The sequence below is a fragment of the Neopsephotus bourkii genome, unplaced genomic scaffold (genome assembly GCF_033783945.1).
Source record: "Neopsephotus bourkii isolate Nb327-2 ecotype Australia unplaced genomic scaffold, CSIRO-AGI_Nbou_v1 NB_659, whole genome shotgun sequence".
Lineage (NCBI taxonomy): Eukaryota > Metazoa > Chordata > Aves > Psittaciformes > Psittacidae > Neopsephotus > Neopsephotus bourkii.
In genome coordinates this window covers 5,349,199-5,367,777 of record NW_026901158.1, presented here as the reverse complement: position 1 = coordinate 5,367,777, position 18,579 = coordinate 5,349,199, and the positions used below count along the sequence as shown (strand labels likewise).

The window sequence follows — 18,579 nt, the reverse complement described above, 5'->3', positions numbered from 1 at the left end:
CCCCTGTATCCACGGCTGCAGTGTTGCCCAGTGAAGGAGCTGTGCTTTGATGCCACAGTCACTATCTGTGAGCACATCAGCCCCCTGGCACCAGGGAGAGAGTCTCTGAATACATGAATCAACAGCAGACAGCTGAGGCCATGCAGCACCCTTCAACTGCAGCAAGTCCTGCATCAATCCAACCCAGCATAGTGCAAGTATAAACCACCTCCTTCATCTTACTCCTCGAGAACCACTGGTTTCTCCATGGTGTTATAACACTGTTCCCTTAGTAAATTACAGATCTGCGCTGTCAGTCCATTTGAGTAATGCAATACTTATACAGACTTCTTGAGTTTCATGCTAAAATTAACAACTGATGCTGTTCCTGCTGAAACTAAAGAGGTTGGCCATTCACTTCAAAGAGCCAGGGTCATACAGGCTGACAAAGTTATTAAGGTAAATAGAAAAAATAAAGCAAAAAGAAACTAAACCAAGCATCCAGAAGCCATAGCATTATAGAGGGAATTGAGTAGTTACAGAACAAATCCAAACTAAAAAATCCACTCCTTAGTTTCTACCATATAAGCCTGTATCTATGATTTCTATATTGTTATACTTGACTTTAAAGTCTTTGCTTTACAAGCCAAATCGTAGTTGGTAACCCAAACTTTTCCCCTCCATCCATCAACACATGCTCACATAGCAGTGGATCATGACCATACCTGTATTCCTCCTCCTCTCTGGAGTTCTTTTTGGGTTGATATTTCTTTGAAAGATTCCTGAAATTAAAAATATATACATAAAAAATTACATTTTATATCTCCTTTAAATTAACTGGGTAACCTTTGCATTCACACACATGCTGCGGGACTGCAGTTTTTATTGGCAGTGACTAGACACCTTTTCAGAACAGTGATTGCAATTAGGTTTTGTGTTGCTGTAGCACTTAACAAGCCACACAGTGCTTCAGTCTCTAACTGCAAAAAGCAGCAGATTCTGAACCCAACTTCCTAAATTGAGGTCATGAAAATGATACACCTGAGTTCTGGTACTGCTGATGCACAAGTCTCCTTCACCTCATCTAAAGGAGAGACCCTTTCCAGAGAAAACACTGGTTCTTAGCTACACAGACATGCTTTACAATCTCCACCCAGCAGAAGGTGCTACTCCATATCCCAAGGTCAGCCAGCCCATTAGTGTGATTTGCAGCAGCAGGTGACACTCATGGCCAGCCAAATCTGCTCATCTTTAGCAGGATGCTTCCAAAAGGAACAACCTTTGTAAACCCGTGGGAAGCAGAGATGACGAAAGAGGGACCATTTTATGATTATCAACTGATACTGGGAGAAACATGCAATTTGATTATCACAATTAGCACAGATGATTGCATCTCTCATTATATTTATAGGCTGCTTCAGCAATTAATAGCAACATACAAGTAGTATTGGTGGAATCATCCAGAGGACAACGAAGTTTCATTGCCCTGTCTATACCAAACTCTTTGGAGGACTCCCAGAATGCATCAGGTTAAAAAGAAACTGCTTTATCAGAGGTGCAAACCCACTCCCTAACTGGGAGAACTGCAGGGCCTCATGTCCCATTTCTTATTCTTTTTGTGCTCCTTAAGGAATTAAGGAGCATCTGCCCAACCAGCAGTAGCCAGAACACTGGCAGATTTGCACAAACATGCCTTTCTCAACATTTAAGCATCCCTACTGGAAGGGATCCAAATGAGCATCTCCTTTCCACTCCCTGCCTTCTCTGAAAAGAGCATCCTCTGAAACAACAGACTTGTCTCTAGTTTTACGCACAGAGGCTTCAACAAAACAATACCAGCATGGGAAGAACTCTGCGAACTGTTCTGAATGATTACATTAAGTCTTACAGCAGTCTTCATATGCCATGGGAATGCCTCCCTCGATACACCTGCTTCCAGAGGAAAGGAAAAACCACTAAAAAAGTGCACAGAAGACTACACTAATACTGCCTTTTCACACACACTCAAAAGGCTCATCTCCCTGCACTGCCATGCTGCCCAATTAATTCTGACAGACACAGCTACTGTCATCTTGTGACTCTTTAAAGGTATAGAAATAGGGTGAAACAAATCAGTATGATTTCACAGAAAAAGATACCCTGAAAGCAACAAGAATTGGTATCTGGGTGACACATTTTATTATTTTCTAAGTATTCTATAAAACATAAGAAATAAGAGTCCATATATTAGAGTTCTTTAATTCCTCCCTTTATTCCTTTATATACAAGCCATTATATTATTATTTCTTTGACATCTTGCTCTTTGTCTCTCATTTCTTATCCATCAGATGTTCCCAGTTCTTAGATTGTCCTGATATCTTACACATTTTTTTCTCCACACATCTTCCTCAAGGCTATCTATCCATCACAACCAGGGCTGATTGCAAATGGTACAAAGCAAGACATGATAGTGTAGGCACAATGTGCAAGGGATGGGATACCTGGGAGTCTCTTCCACAGTAATCAGATAAATTTGATGCAACCTATAATAATACAGATCTAACTCAAGACTTTCAAAAGTCAATACTGCATATATATCTGTGGAATTACAAAGGGAGGGAACAAAACATCTTTAATTGGAAGCCAACTAAACTTCAGCAGATGATGAGGTGGAGATGCAGACAGGAAGAACAGCTACTTAGGGAGCCCAGACACCAAACGCAAGTTCCACAGAAGAAATAAAGTTCAGCAGCTTTACTTACACTGTAAATAACACAAAATATTCCTGTGGACTTAGTCTTATCCTTTTTAATAATAGTATGTCTCCATGCTATGACATGCTGTGATATGCTGCAGTCCTTTGACACCAAACGGATGCCATACAAGAAAGGTCTGCATCATGAGGACACTTATCAAAAGCAGATGCATGGTATTTTTGTTTTTAATGTCCAGCACTGTTTTATCTCAACATTTGACAGGTCTACAGTTTTGTTCTTTTCTACCTCTAGCTTCTTAGTTGACCCCAAACAGCACCTGGCTTAAGAGCTCTCCAGGGATGAAGTATTTAACAGCAAATCATACTTTGGGTGGTGACAAATGCAGCTATATATGGGGAATTAAAAATATAGAGAGGAGAAACTAACCAACCAAGTTTGGTTTGGAAGTCTAGGACTGAGTAAGAAATAAAACTCAGGAGTTGAGAGTTTCTAGAGAGGCCTAGGTACAACTATCAGGTAAAAACAGTGTTTTGAGTGTTTCATAGCTATGCTCTTTACACCTGAGATTTGTCAATCCTAAGAAATTCAGTGAGTATAGTGTGTGATTCTTCCTGAACAGGCCTCCTCCCACAGATACTCTCTGCTGGGGCTTCCCAGTCTAGTCATATTCTCTTTCTTCCAGCTCATTTTGCCTCTGTAATTCAATCTCATCTCCATAGGATGTGAGCAATTTGTTCCTGCACAAGTCATCTTCTATTTCCTGCCTGTCTATAGCAGAAACCCTGGGGAACCCTTGTGGCATTCCCTTGAGAAAGCACATAACCATAAAGGCAGGGGGTTATCAACTATGAGCTGCTTGTAAATAACAGACTATTGTGCATCTCATATTCATTCTTACACAGGCATCAAAAACTCTGGGCAATTTGTTTTTCTTATAGACACTGTGGTTTAGATATATATAGAATCACAGAATAGGGTTGGAAAAGACCTTAAGATCTTCTAGTTCCACCCCCCCTGCCATGGGCAGGGACACCTCCCATTAAGCCATGTCACCCAAGGCTATAGAATCATAGAATAGTTAGGGTTGGAAAGGACCTTAAAATCAGCTAAAACCTCAGCTCAATCTCCATAAATACAGACAAGATGGAAGGATCACTAATATGTATTATCATCATTTAAAAGGCATTATGAAAAACAAAAAGTATGGATTTACTGGAGGGGTTAGGAAGGATAAGTCCAGTACTCCCCTCCTCAGATAGCTCCACTACAGCCAGCTCATCACCGTGGACACTAGTGGCTGCCGACAATATTGCAACCACGGCCTCTCTGGCAGCAGCAGGGCTGCCTCCCTGTGTGTTGTACTCCCTTCTAACCTCTCAGATTACCTCTCATTTCTTTTGCCCTACTGGGGAAAGCAGGGTAAAAGCTCTCCTTGTGGGAGAGTTCTTAGTACCCCTTCCTCATTTACACTGGATCCGACCTCAGGGAATGTGGTTTATGGATCTGGTTCACATACAATCTCCTCTACCTACAACCCAATGGCCAAACCAGACACCTAGAAAGCATGCAGCAGGAATTTCCAGTAATTTGGCTCCCTGAGATAAATTTGCAGGCTCTCTGTTCTGCTCGGGAAACACATTGCAAGAACAGTGGCAAGATTACAGAAGTGTCAAAATTCAAACCTCAGGCTGCAACCTGGCTGACTACATGGGTAAGTTTCCAAGGGCTGAGACTGATTTTCTGACCTGCAGTTTCTCCCACATGCATTAAGAAAGCCCGTCTTATGAAAAGAAATCCTAAACGTTGCCTTCCAACAAATGATCATTATACTTTTGAATTCTCAAAGCCTGCAGCATTTACACACAGCAGTCCTAATTTCATGGAAAACATTACAATGCTATCCTCAATGCCTGAGCCATTAATCATGCAGAACTTGTGAGTAAAGCCTAGTATGCTACTCAGTCACCTAAATAACCTTTCCTGTTGCAAAGCATATGATTTTTAGCTGAGATAACAAAACAGCATCTTAACTTTAGCTTTCCATTTTCTAAATTAGTATCAAAAAGTCATTATTATAAACCAAACTGCCACCACTGAAACAGCAAACTTACAGATAATTACAGGCTCTGAAGAGATGCCAATTCCAAGTCCTGAACTTTACATCTCAACTTACCTAAGCTGCTTGGCATAGCTGAGTTCAATCTCTGTTCTTTCTTTCACAAACTTGATGAACTTTTCCAGCACATCAATACCCCATTGCGTGTGTTTTTCTAAGTTGTCAAACTGGTCCTGCAATGAATCAAACAAAATAGTTTAGTCTCCTTGCACACAGAGATAACTAAAAATAATTTCTGAAGCACAGATCACCAAAGAAAGTGTTATTAATATTTTCCATTACCACAGACAGACATTTCTGTGGCAACACAGGTTTTTAATCAACAGAAACCTGTCTTTTAACATGAAACCCACCCAGTAACATTCTTCATTCCTCATTTCTGAATCAGTTTCATTTCAGAAGTCCTGGCAATTAGACTGACCACAATCTTCTAATACAAAGACATACATCAACGAAGGATAAGGGATAAATACTCCTGCCAGTATTTTGCTTTACTCTGGAGAGCTAACAGAAGTCCCATGAATTTGGCTTCTTCTACTATCTAATAATTGATGTTTGCCTGAAAAAAAACACCGATTTAGACTCCAGCTCTGTGCATGTTATATATTTAAAACATTCGTAACAGCTAACAATCCTTTTACAGACTTTTTATAGCTGTTTTGTTCTAAAACAGAAGACATGCTAACAAATGATGCCACAAAAATGACATTAGCCATGTTTACAGCGAGTTTGCTTGTCTCCCGCCATTATTATACAGATGCTGCTTTGTTCTTCAAATATTGTTGCCCTCAGAAACGGTCACACATGTTTTCAATAAAACCTTTTTCAACCAAGAACATTCCACAAGTCAGTTTGGGATTTGTGAATGCCAGGAGAAATTAAGCAACTCTAAATCCAAATTAATTACCCAAGCCAGCTTATCCCAATCTGCAGATTTAACCTAAAATTACTTTCTTCCTTAAGATTTGGTTACTTCAATAGCAACTCAGACTCCATACCCATCCAACCCACACGTCATTTCAGAAGTTTCTACAACACTTGAGAAATAGTTTTTTCAATTGTGATACACTGAATACTCATCCTGACAGAAACATAGTGTAAATAAGATCTTTAATATCAGCCTGACTTATCTGGTAGCCTCTTCCACTATAGGTCATAGGGAAAATACAGGATAAGCTTGTACATCTGCAGTACAAAGGCTGGGTTTACAACATTCTCCAATAGATTTGGGTCAGATGCTTTGCTGCCATAAGCTCCTGACAGAAGTGATGCTTCTTTCTGTCTGCCCAAGGTTTGGTCTTGTGACTTGCAGTTTGCAGAGCTATCATCGAATGTTATCTAAGGCATGAAAACCCACTTCCTTAGATGAACAGAGCGGAAGAGTAAGAGAAAACTGCTACAAAGCCTAACTTATTAATATATTGCTTCTAAGCAAATACCACTTTGAAGCATATCTGGCTCCGAGAGGAAGTCACATCAGCATCAGGAGAGATTCTTCCAGTACTGAGCAGTTGTGTGCACAGAAGCTGCTATTTGCTAACAAAACTGCTTTAAATGTGTTAAGGGGCGAAACAGAAACTGTGTTAGAGAAGGAAATTTGCAAAACCCTGGCAAGAAGCAAGTTAAACCAGCAGGTAATAAGCATGGAATAGGACACAGGGTTTGTGGATCTGAGTATTTACTCTGGTTTAGCATAAGGTACTCTTCAAACCGATTCAGCCAAACCAGACCAGGCTTCAATTTAAATGATGTCAGTTTTAGTCAATTAGAGGCACTCAGGGCAGAACAGCAGAAGGGCAACAGTATAAAGTTAGCAAAAATAGTAAAGAACTTCTCCAGGAACTAAGAAAAAGCAAAAAAGGGTAACTGGATGAAAAAAATAAAATAATTCAAACTACCCAAAAGCCTGACTTCCAGCAATAGCAATCACCCTTAAACCCATATAACATCATTAGCTCAAAAAGAGGATGCACATATTCTGCAGAAGGGGAAGATGTGAACTAAACCAGTACATATTTACATATAGGTAAATCCTTATTTCAGACAATTTTACTGCTGGGCAGAATACAAAGAGGATAAGAGGAACATCATGGACCTGTCCTTTCCTGGAGGGCTCAGATCAGGAGAGAACACCATGTGCTGTCTGTGCCAGCAGAGAGGCACCTTCTGCTCTCCTTCAAAGGTACCACTTCTACCTCTCTCAGATTATGCTGGCGTCAAGAAAGCAGTGCAAACATGGCCTCATGAAGGTTGCTGATAAGGAGGTATTGCAGCTATCCCACACCACTCTCTTCCAACCATTTACATTATTTAACATAAGCACAGGCATATAAAATCAGTCCCCCACAAGGCAGGCCATTATTCACAGGTTTGCATGCGTTCACACACACTCCCAACCTTTGAGAAGGGGAATCTCAGGGAGGGAAATCCACTCCCTAATCCCTGTAAGCAAATTAAACCACCTTCATCAGATAAGCCATACCTGTAGCAAGAAACTAACTCGGAGTCCTGCTGTAACCCCATCCAAAGAGGAAAGGTCATGGTTTCCCATAGGAAAGAATGTTTTCCAAGGAGATCCTACCTGTCAAGATAACTCAGACTGCTGACTGCACAGAAAGATGGAGCAGCTCACCCTAAAAATGCAATCTTAGCAGTGGCTTGTCCAAACCTCCCCCCCACACACCATCCCCATCACCTTGACTCAGTTCTCAGAGCATCATTTAGATCAGAGTATGAATAAAAGCCTGAAAATGGCTCCAGGTAGCTACCTTGGTTTGGTCTGTTATCCGATAAATGGATCTGCTGGAGTGTTTCAGTGGCCTCTCTATGTCAAGTTTGGCAAACGAAAACTCCATGATGGGAAGTGCAAAGGCAAACGCACAATGGTGCAGCTGTCAGGCAGACCAAAAGGGTGAAGATGCTGGCTTTCTATTTAGGAAGTGAGCAGAGACACCTGTCCTGCCTCAAGCTGTAATCAGAAGAACCTTAACCATATAAAACGACAAGCACTGACCTCCACTATCAACCAGCAAGGCAAGGTGAAATTCAGCTTTCTGCAAACTTTGCTAAAGAGAAAAGAGAACCTTTTCTGACAATGAAACAGCTTTTGGCCATTTCACCATGCAGCAAATGCCCCACAACAGTGTGGTTACACTGGGGTCATGTACTCAAGTATTTGTTCTTTTCTGCTCCTTAAGGATGAAAAAAAAGTCAGCAAAATTGGCAACACCATCACTTGCCGAGCACAAGTTTCCAAAGGAAAGGCATTGCAGCCAGAAGGACCCAACACAGATAGTCTCTTCCTTGTCTCACGGATCTGCTCAGCAAGCTGAAGGCAGGCAAGGGCTCAGTGTCAAAGCTAATGAATCATAGCGATGACAGTACACAGAATGCTTTGATCGTAACACACAACCTTTAATTCACTGACTCCCAAAGTCCAGGGATACATGCAGTCAATGCAAAACCAGAGCTTCTAAAAAGGAGATTTGAGAGTAGTTAATATCATGCCTTCAAACAATTCATACTGAGATGCTTTTTTCTTTAAATTGATTTAGTATTTCCAAAGCTCATTACAAAAATGCATTATCACATGGAATCTCAAGAGTTAAAAAGCCTTAACTATTCTGTGGCAAATCTGGTCTAATTTTAGTATCCTTCATATTGTCACCTTTCTCCGTAACAGACAACCTCCACTCAAAAGATTCCCAAACAGCAGTACTAAGCTTCATTTCAGTTTTCACTAAAAAACCAAATCATTTTATAGCTTAAAAAAGAAGCTCTCCACCATAATTAAATAGATCTCATAAGGGGGCAATGTCATCAGGAAATTAGCTAACACTTTAGTTAACTTAATGAGAAACTTCTCATTCTCAAGCAGTAAAACTCACTGAGGATTTTCAGACATAAAGATCAATGAAGCAATCAGCGTCCCTCTGAGGCCAGGAAAAGCTGGTGGCTGGGAAGCACCTAACTTCCAAAGAGAAGCAGGAGTGCAGCTTCTGAGCTGTCTTGGCTCTGAAGGAACTCGGCTCTACAACCAGGAGTAGTCTAATGAGAGTTGCACATGGTTTCAGCTCAAAGCATGCCATCCCTGCCAGTGACAGGTACAGGTTTAGCAGGTAAAGTGTGCCACCAGAGTCATGTGGGTTTAGTCATGGGCTGGGAGATGGCTCGGGAACCTCCATGAGCTGCTGTTTCACTTTCCAATTCCAATATACATACTCTCCTGTGCTCATTTTTGCAGCCTCCTCACCCTGCCAGTTAAGGATAACATTAGGAAACAATGAATTCCACAAGGCTTTAGCATTCTTCAAGAAAAGCAAGAAAACAAGACAGGAAGCATGACAGAGTGTTCAGTGAGAACGCTCCCACCAGGCCACAGTGAGGGGTGGAAACAAAAGGTCACTTTGCACCTGTTTTCTCTGAAAAACAACCACCAAAACATGCTCTAGAGCAGTTACTACTCACCTCTGACTCAACATGATGGCTTACTAAGAACTAAGAACACCCTTGAGCAAAACACAGCACTGACCACAACCCATGTATTGCACAGGCTACGGCCACAGCTTCACATTACTGCCTACATCCTTTGGTCCTCCAACCTGCCAAATCTCATATTCTCCCATTTTCACATCCCTGTAATATCAATAGATTAAGCAGCACAGACTTTGGACTGTCAAGATGTGCACATAATTAAACTGCTCACACAGATGTAACTTTCTCCTCTTCATCAGATTCCACCAGCTTCCCAATGAGAGCAACACGTGCCAGTACAAACACTTCAAGCCATCCGCAAGTGATGGAGGAGTTTGAACCCACCTGACCTCACATGGGTGGGAAAGCAGAGCCTCTGCCACAAGTCATGTGCAACAGTGTCTTCACATTTGTTCAAAGCTTAACACATTCTTGGCTGCACACACAAAACCTAAGGCTCAAAAGAAGCACTTTAGTCATTAACTTGAATGCGAATTGGACATCCAGGTACCCAGAATGCTTTGGCAGTTTTACCTCCAAGGCAGAGTGTTTCCAGCTTCATTTCTGTTGCCCAAATAACCTCACATTCACGGATTCTTTCTGAAACTGGGCTGCATGCTTGTTACACTGACAATGCTTAAAATGGAAATAGTGCTGCCCATTTGCTTTCCTTCATTTGAACGGCTACTTTAAGCTGTCAAATCCCCTCACTTCTTAACTGCTCTACTGAAGTCACATTCCCCAGCTATGCAAAGTATTTTGGGAAGAAGAAACTGAGCCACTAAAGCTTTCTTCCCGTTTCTAAGTCACATAACATGGAGTACAACCAATTATTGAGCAATAAAGAAAGTGTTATTCGTGTGGCCTTTGAAGATCAGCTCAGTGAGAGATTCCTTCCTCTTTCAAGGGTGTTCCCATCTATTGTGAAATAGTTCCGCACAAGGCTGGTTCACATCTAAATGACCTCAGTGGGGATGGGACCTTTATTTGCCACCAAGGGGCTTCAGTGTTAACATTACTGAAATAAAGGGGGTGTCCTCACTCTTCTCTTGAATTACAGTCTCAGTTTCTGCAGCCAGACATCACTTGCTCGGGGTCATTGTTGTCCTGTGTTCAGTAACTGCTTTTCAGAAATACAGATGATGTGGATTCCAGCTCCACCACAGAGCTGGGCCGGAAGTCCTGGAATTTCTACTTGGTTTCTAGTGTGAGCAAAACATTAGATGCTGGGAGACTTCACTAATTCAATCTGCAGTTTTAATCAGCATGTCAAACCTGCTCAGATTAGACTTACATGGCAGTGTTTACCCTGCAGCAACCAGGCTGAACTGTCACCATCACACTGTCACTCTTCCTGCTGTTTTCACAGGTGCAGGAGTGTGAAATGAAGAATGCTAATACAGAGACAAGTCATGAAGAAAGACCATGATAAAAATTCAGATGCTAATAACAAGAAAAACAAAGCCTTTATATTTAGCATACTCCTGCTATCACTCTAATCCAGCAGCATAATAAAAGTCCAATGACTTAAAGGTGGAGAACATTTGGATACTTTCTACTGCCTCATTCTCCCGGGAGTTTGATTCCGTTTCCTCCCAAAATTACTTGTTTATCCACTGTCCTGAAAACATAAGTAGGAGCAGGGGAATTTAACGCTAATTTTTACCTCTGGTTCATACCTTCTCCTCCCACATCTTGCTTATTGGGTTTTTTTTTAACACTCTCACCCATTTCCATAAGCAAAAGAATTAAAGTGAAGATCAAGAATACATCACAGTGTTCAAATTCTAATTTTGGATTCCCTGGTTTAACAACTTCTAATTAGAAGAATAATTAACAAGACGATGAGACCTTCACAGCCTTGGTGAAGTCCCATATGGCACCCCAGTGGTAGCAGAGCACAACAGGATTCAGATCATCCATCCTCAGAGACCTACAATAAAGCTATATGCAAATGGTAAGTCTCCAGGCAAATAATGAAATAAACTGCATGAAATACAGCCTACCACTGCAAGAGCCTTCCAGAAACAGAGACAAGCAGAAAAAGGAAAGCACTTCAGCCTCTGCTGACCCAGCCACGACTGATGAGAGACGACTTCCCACACAGAACTGGTTGGCCATGGTCAGAGAAATGCTCATTTAATGACAACTAAAACATCCAGGTTTAACCATGCAAATTATGTATGAAACAGAATACAGGACACTAACCTTCTGCTTCATGCGGCACAGACACAGAGGACTAATAGTACCACAGAAGACACACCAATGGGACAGGGAGACCATCTCTTTTCAGTCTGCATTCAAATGATGCTGTGGCTTCAGAGGTTGTTTTCTGAATCTACCCTTCATTACCATGGTGTATCCGGTTCTCATTTACAAAACTATGATCACATACCATTTTTCATGCAGATCTCCCATCCATCCACATGTGTGTCCTGGGTTCATTTCATTTTAACCTTCAAGTACCAAAATTCTTCCTGATCTTTCACCCTAAACAGGGATATTTCTACTTGAGCAGAGTAGAAAATACCCCAGGAAAAAAAAAACATCCATTTACTTTCCCACTTCCATTCTCTCTTTACTGCTATCTCTTAAACTCAGTTTTCCATAAAGCCTAAAAGGTTTTTAACTGTCTCTTCTGATTCACCTCAGAACTTGATTTAGTTGGAAGAAAACAGAAGCAAAAACAAAGTTTCTCTGATGCATCTTTAGGCAAGTGAGTGCGTTTCAGACTTGAAGGGAAGGGAAATCCCAGAAATCAAAGAGTGGAAACAGACTATGTTTTCTGTTGAAATATCTCTTATGTTGCTAGATGAACTCACTTCTAATTGTCCTACTTGCTTCAATAAATATTAGGAATTAAGCAGCTTCTGGTCTATATTTCTGCCTCTAAATGCTTACTCTTCAGCATTTTGCTGAAGCTGAAAAGCAAAACTAAGTTCCACTGTTTATGCCAATTTTAATTTGGACTTAAAAATCAAGATACCCCAGCATAATAGCAAGCAAAGGGTAGCAACAGGGAGTAACCCTCTTAATTGCTCCGGAGACCAACCACAGCCATCCCCACCCAGAAAATCACCTTGCACAAACTCAAGAGTGACCCCTCCTGCTACTGAAGCAGAAGTGCTGCCCCAGGGACAGGTTTCAGCCATGCCCTGACCCAGCCTTGATGGAAACCTTACTGAAGTCAAACAAGGAGCACTTCTGGAAGAGGCCAGCACTAGGAGAAGAAAATGAACATTACAGCCCCACTGAGACAAGAAGCACAACCGGATCGCCGAGGTTGACAGGGAATAAATTAAATTGCAACATCTAACAAAAAGACCCACTTGGAGTAAACCTGTGTAGGTACATCCCCCACTAACGACAATGCTGAGCTTGTGTTCACTCTAGTGTACCTTACAACCTCGTTGTGGTGAAGATGATGCACAACACCAGACTCTAAAACAGTGGTAGGTTCCAGGGAGCACAACAACCACCAATGCAAGCCTGCTTGTGAGCTTTGAAGGCAGAGGGAGGGGCAGCAACTCCCTCAATAGCAGCACAGAGCATCAAGTGGGCAACACGATGCAGGAGCAGAGCCTGAGCACCCAACTCCATGACCCATTTTAAACACCTATTATGGAAGCCTTGCAAAACCGGACACGTGGTTCATGGGAGGACGCTTCCCTGTGTCATCAACTGCCAATACACTCACACACACACACACCATGTCTCACTGCCTAGTTCTCTCTGCTGACAGCTCAAACCATGAACTGAAACTACTCCTTCCTGAAAGAGCCAGAAGCCTCTGAGTCACTGCTGGCCAGTGGTGGTGCTCCAGGAGCAGCAGGTGCTCCTGCAGGAAACCTGCCCTTGGCTCCAAGAGCTGCTCTCACCACTACACCTAATAGCCTTCGTCACCGGGGCCCTCTGGATAATGGTGTCAAACCAAGCCTTCTCCTCCCCCTTAGCCTGTGTATCCTACAAAGGATGTGGTAAAGCAGAACTTGTGGTCCCCTCTATAGCAACAGGGTAAGTAACAGTGCTAACACAGCAGCCAGGAAGGAAGGTGAGAGAGAGGATGTGCTATACCAGAGAGGATGCGGTTGCTGCTACTGCAGCAGCTTAAAAAGATGCCACGAGAGGTAAGACAACAGAAACAAATGATTAATTCTGGGGAGTGGAAAACTGGAGGATGTGAACAACTCAGCTGGAGCAGGATGGAGCTGATGAACAATAGGGGATTGAAAGAATCAGCAGCTGAATCAAAAGATACTGGATAGGTAGGGAAGTAAGACTCTCTTTTTGCAGGCAAAAAGGCTAAGGGCACAGTCTTCTTGGAACAAGGGAGATTTTGATGTAGTTTACATGCTCTGGATGACACGTGTGGAAGAACAGAGTCCATCCAGTACAGAGCATTGTAAAGGTGCTCTTTTTCATTCAATTACCTGAAATGGTCATACAGAGGCACCATCTGCTGTTATCAGTGGGAGATACTTCTAAGAAACTTGTGCTACTTCTCTAGAAAAAGGAAATGTGCATCTGAAAGTTGTCAAAACTTCACGCTTTTGAAAATGAGTGTTAGTTTTCTTCAGAAAAGGAAAAGGTAAGGCTCAAAAACCAGTTTGCAGTGTCCAAGGATACTAATGTCCAAGCACACTAATAGATGGCCACGCTGCAGCAGCAATTCATTTCCTTCAAATAAGATTATACATGTTGAGGTTTGAGGCACTGCATGAATTCACCACAATGAGAACCATCTGTCATAAGCAGACCATTCAGAAATGAACACTTCTTTTCAAGCACACAATTCTGCCTATAAAAAACACGCAAGAAACCCCAGAATGGGACGCAGTTTTGTTTCAAAATACACTATAATGTGCAAATTATAACCCAGGCTATAAGAAAACTCTTAAAAAGCAAGATAATAAGAGAGAAACCTCAACTAATGCCAGATGTAAGGTCAGAAATGCCAAAAACTTATTGAAGGGCTGAATGCATTTCAGCCTTTTTCTGTACATGTTCAGTTCTTTAAGCTGAAGACAAACATGCACATACTGCTTCTCCTTTTGGCAATACTAGTGCAGTTCAACTGACTGAACTTACTCCTACCAAGTATGGGGATAAGCAGCACAATCAAGACCTTAAAATCTAGGCTCATTCATTAAGCAAGGACTCCTAACTACTAAAATCTACTGGGGCCCAGAGAGATGATGCATTTCTACCATTAGCCCTAATGATAACCACAAAACTCATTTAAAAAAACAAAGCAGCAAAGCAAAGCTATGCTAACCTCTTCCTTCTGCTCATCCTGGGGGAGCAGGAATGGGACAAGGATTTGGTTTTGCTGACAATATCCAGAGCTGCAGACTGAAAGCTGCACCAACCCACAGGGATTCGCTGTTCTGTGTGTTATAAGTAAGGGCTTTGAAAATGAGCAGATTCTGGTGCATTATCGCCCTGCTGCTGGGAGAGGATAAATAACAAGCTGCAGGCCAGCCCCAGACCCGAGCTGCCTCCCGTAGGACTTGCAGCATGGTAACAATGCTAAATATATGTTGTTGTTCCAGTAAGGTTTTTCAGTTGACAGTGTTGCAACTCCTCACTGTTCCCCAGCACCATCCCACTTCCCTGATTCAATACACACCCCATTCTTGGACTCTGAAATTATTTGAGCAAATGCAATTTTAGCACTAATTCCCAGCAAATCTTTCGGTGCCTGGCTGCATCTCTGGATTAACTGTTGACTGATTTTCATCCTCTTTTCCCATTCAGCAAAGCTCTCCCTTAATAATACCAGCTGTTAAAACAAAGATCAACAACATCTCTTGCCCACACGGCTTCCCCTTTGGGCAGCTGTGTACTAATAATTAAAAAGGAACCATAGAGTGTTCCTGGTTATTGCATGGATAACTACAATAGAAAAACAAACAAGCCTCTGATCCATTTAGAAGAGGACACACAAAAACAGCAATTCTGCCCTCTTATCCACAGCAATACTGAATTATAGCAGTGCAATCTTATCCACAAGAACAATACTTCAAACCATAGGAGGCTGTGGGAATGTATTTTAGGGAAACTAGCTTTTGTCCAACTTCTTTGTAAGCCAGTGTCATACTGGATTCATCATGTTGAATGAATATCCTGGCTGTTCTAAGCTTTCCCAAAGTTGGGCTTCTTCAGCTTGGAGAAGAGAACGCTCCTGAAGGGGAGACCTTAGAGCAGCTCCAAATGCCTGAAGTGGCCAACAGGAAACATGGAGAGGGGCTTTGGACAAGGGCCTGCAGGGACAGGACAAGGGGAATGGCTTTAACCTGCCAGAGGGGAGACTGAGCTGAGCTCTTAGGCAGAAGCTCTTCCCTGTGAGGGTGCTGAGGCGCTGGCACAGGGTGCCCAGAGAAGCTGTGGCTGCCCCATCCCTGGCAGTGCTCAAGGCCAGGTTGGACACAGGGGCTTGGAGCAAGCTGCTCTAGTGGAAGCTGGCCTGCCCATGGCAGGGGTTGGAACTGGAGGAGCTTTAAGGTACCTTCTAACACAAACCAGGCTGGGATGCTACCAAAGTGCACTTGTTTTGTTATTAATATCAAACTCTTTCATATACAGCACAGCTCTAAGCACACAGCTGAAGTTTAGGAACTCCTGAATTTCAATCCCATTCTGTTACATTCCCTGGAGGAGTAATATTTGTGTGAGGATTTTTTTTGTTTGGTTTTGGGGGCGATTTAATTCAATTATTTTCACATAAGCACTTCAAAAAAAATCAGTAACGTTGTTGAAATTTGCAAAACAAGAGCCCTTGACCTCCCTCTATCTGAATGTAACCCACATGGGCTACACTTAAAAACCAATGTAAAGGTCTCCCCAGGTATGCCTGGTATTCTCAATAGCAGAACTTCTGATCTTCTAATCTCCATTAACTAAATCACCTCTCAGATGTAGAATTGAGCATGTGTACAAATCGCTCCAGTGATACCGATGCAAAGGTGTATTTATTAAACAGAACAGCCTTTACTCCTCTGATTCACTTTTGACTCCTCCGACTGTGAAGCACTGAAACGCAACCAGTAAAATCCACTGCAGGCACCGTGCCCCTGCGGGAAGTTTATGCAGACACTTGAAACAGAAAAGCACTGCAAAAAGGCACTTGGCTGGAGGCTGCCTCCTGGAATCACTGGAGCAATGGCAATACCCAGGGTCAAAAAAAAGCCCCCTTTCAAGCGTGACCAAAGCCCTTCCCTGAAGTTCAAATGTAAAGTGAAAATCTGAACTGGATGTTCCCTTCTCTTTTTCCAAATTAAATGGAACTAACAGCTGAGAAAGACTAAAGGACTCCTTTGCAGATGGGGTTCAAAGAGCATTTAATATCTTAAATACCGTGACGTTACAAATACAGTCCTAGATTTTTCAAGGGCTACTTCACATTCAGGACCAGATAAGATTACAGCTATGCCTTAAGTATTTCTATCTGCCCCTGCATTCCAATTTTAACCCAGAACTTTTATCAGCTGCTTCTGATCTGGTCCAAGAAATAGTGAAGTTTCCCAAGCAGAAGACTTCTCAGAGAGATGTGCACAGTTCAGAAAGCCTAATGCAATAGATAGAACAGTGTCATACTGAGTACATAGCACTATAAACGTCTGCGAAGCTAGGCATAAATTCAAGTTGAGTTTTTCACACAAAATTGATCACTTCAATATTTGGTAGGACAAGGGGTAATGGGTTAAAACTTAAACAGAGGAAGTTTAGATTGGATATAAGGAGGAAATTCTTTCCTGTTAGGGTGCTGAGGCACTGGAATGGGTTGCCCAGGGAGGTTGTGAATGCTTCATCCCTGGCAGTGTTCAAGGCCAGGTTGGACGAGGCCTTGGGTAATATGGTTTAGAGCGAGGTGTCCCTGCCCATGGCAGGGGGTTTGGAACTTAATGATCTTAAGGTCCTTTCCAACCCTGAATTTTCTATGATTTGTTAACAAACTGTTCAAAGTCATTTCAGAATTCAGCAGCATTCACTCATACACTCCACTCTGAAGTCAAACACATCGGCAAAATAAACCCAGATTAATTCTGCAACTAAGCCAGAATCAGAAAAGAAGCAAAGAGATGAAGAAAAGCTGCACAGAATATTCCTTAAATCCACCTAGCGGGGTTTGTCACACAGCTTTTGACTACTGCGAGACCCAACTCTCCCAAGAGCTATGACCATGGCAACCAAGACATCCAGCCAACAGCCTGTCAAAGATTTTCCTATTACTTATTACTTTTCTCATCTTGGCCTTTCATGATAAACGCTCCAGAAAAAGGACTAACCCTGCACACAGTTCATAGACAGGCCACTGATTTTGACAACAGTTTCAGGCTGATCCCACTTGTATGAAATATGCAAACTTTAAGCTGAATCCTGCCATGCATCTTCTCTGCAAAAGAAGATACCTGTATGGCCACAGAATTAGTCCAGAATTAACAAGCTAAAATGTGGTCAAACTAAAATGAATGTGGCAACTGTGTCACCGACACATCTTGCCAGGCATCAGAAACATCTACCTGTGCAGCAAAGCATATATTGCTATCGATAAACAAAGATTCCCTTGGAGGGAGAGAGCATATACTCATATTCATTCCCACATGCTCAGTTCTATTCCATTTCTATGAAGGTCCTCCTCAGTTAACAACTCCCATTAGTACAGTATGAACTACGTTAAATCAAAAGTAATCGCATTTCCCTTCACCAAATAATCACTGTATAAAGCCTCTCTGAAACTCCAGCGGGTCTCCCCCCTCCTCCCAACAGAAGCCTCAGTTCTCAATAATAAGATTGCAGCAAAAACAAATGAATGCGTCAAAGTAGGTGGAATAAAGAAGGGGAAATACTGTGCAAAATGCTGACCCACCAAAAGCACACAAAGCATTTCTTCAGTAGCCACAACGAATAATTTAATCTGAGGCAAATTACCAAACAAACATCAATTAAATTACATGCTGGAATACAAGAGAAAGTTCTCCCACACACATTTCAGGTTTGCAGAGTCAATAGAGCAGCACGCACACAGCTCAGCACAAGGCTCTGTGGACTGTGGTGGAGTCACTCGAGCTGCTCGCTCAAGGGTACTCCAGATTCTCCATAGGATGAGGCAATTGCAAGCATCTAAAGAAGTAGATATAACTCCGGACTATTCTTGTTTGAATGTTTGTTTAGAGAGAGCATGTGTCACCTAGCTCTGTAAAATGGGAAGAAATCTGCATCTCCTACCCTATAAACATGACATTCATGAAACATACACAACTAGACCTTTATAATACAATTATCTCCACCATCCATAAGTTTTAAGTGCCCAAC

At 42.1% G+C, this 18,579-nt stretch overlaps 1 protein-coding gene across 17 annotated transcripts in view; it reads right to left on the bottom strand.

Annotated features, from left to right (window-relative positions):
* FNBP1 (formin binding protein 1) overlaps positions 1–18,579 on the bottom strand; it is a 92,007-nt gene that overhangs the window by 55,851 nt on the left and 17,577 nt on the right. For 16 of the 17 annotated variants that reach the window (XM_061352754.1, XM_061352755.1, XM_061352756.1 and 13 more), the window contains exons 1-3: positions 11,473–11,499; positions 4,849–4,964; positions 705–761 (exon numbers count right to left, since the gene is read on the bottom strand). In XM_061352754.1, the coding sequence (XP_061208738.1) occupies positions 705–761; positions 4,849–4,964; positions 11,473–11,484 (185 nt within the window). In that variant the 5' untranslated portion in view covers positions 11,485–11,499. Of the gene's footprint in view, positions 1–704; positions 762–4,848; positions 4,965–11,472; positions 11,500–18,579 lie in introns of those variants that run through there. The other variant, XM_061352771.1, reaches the window with a different exon arrangement.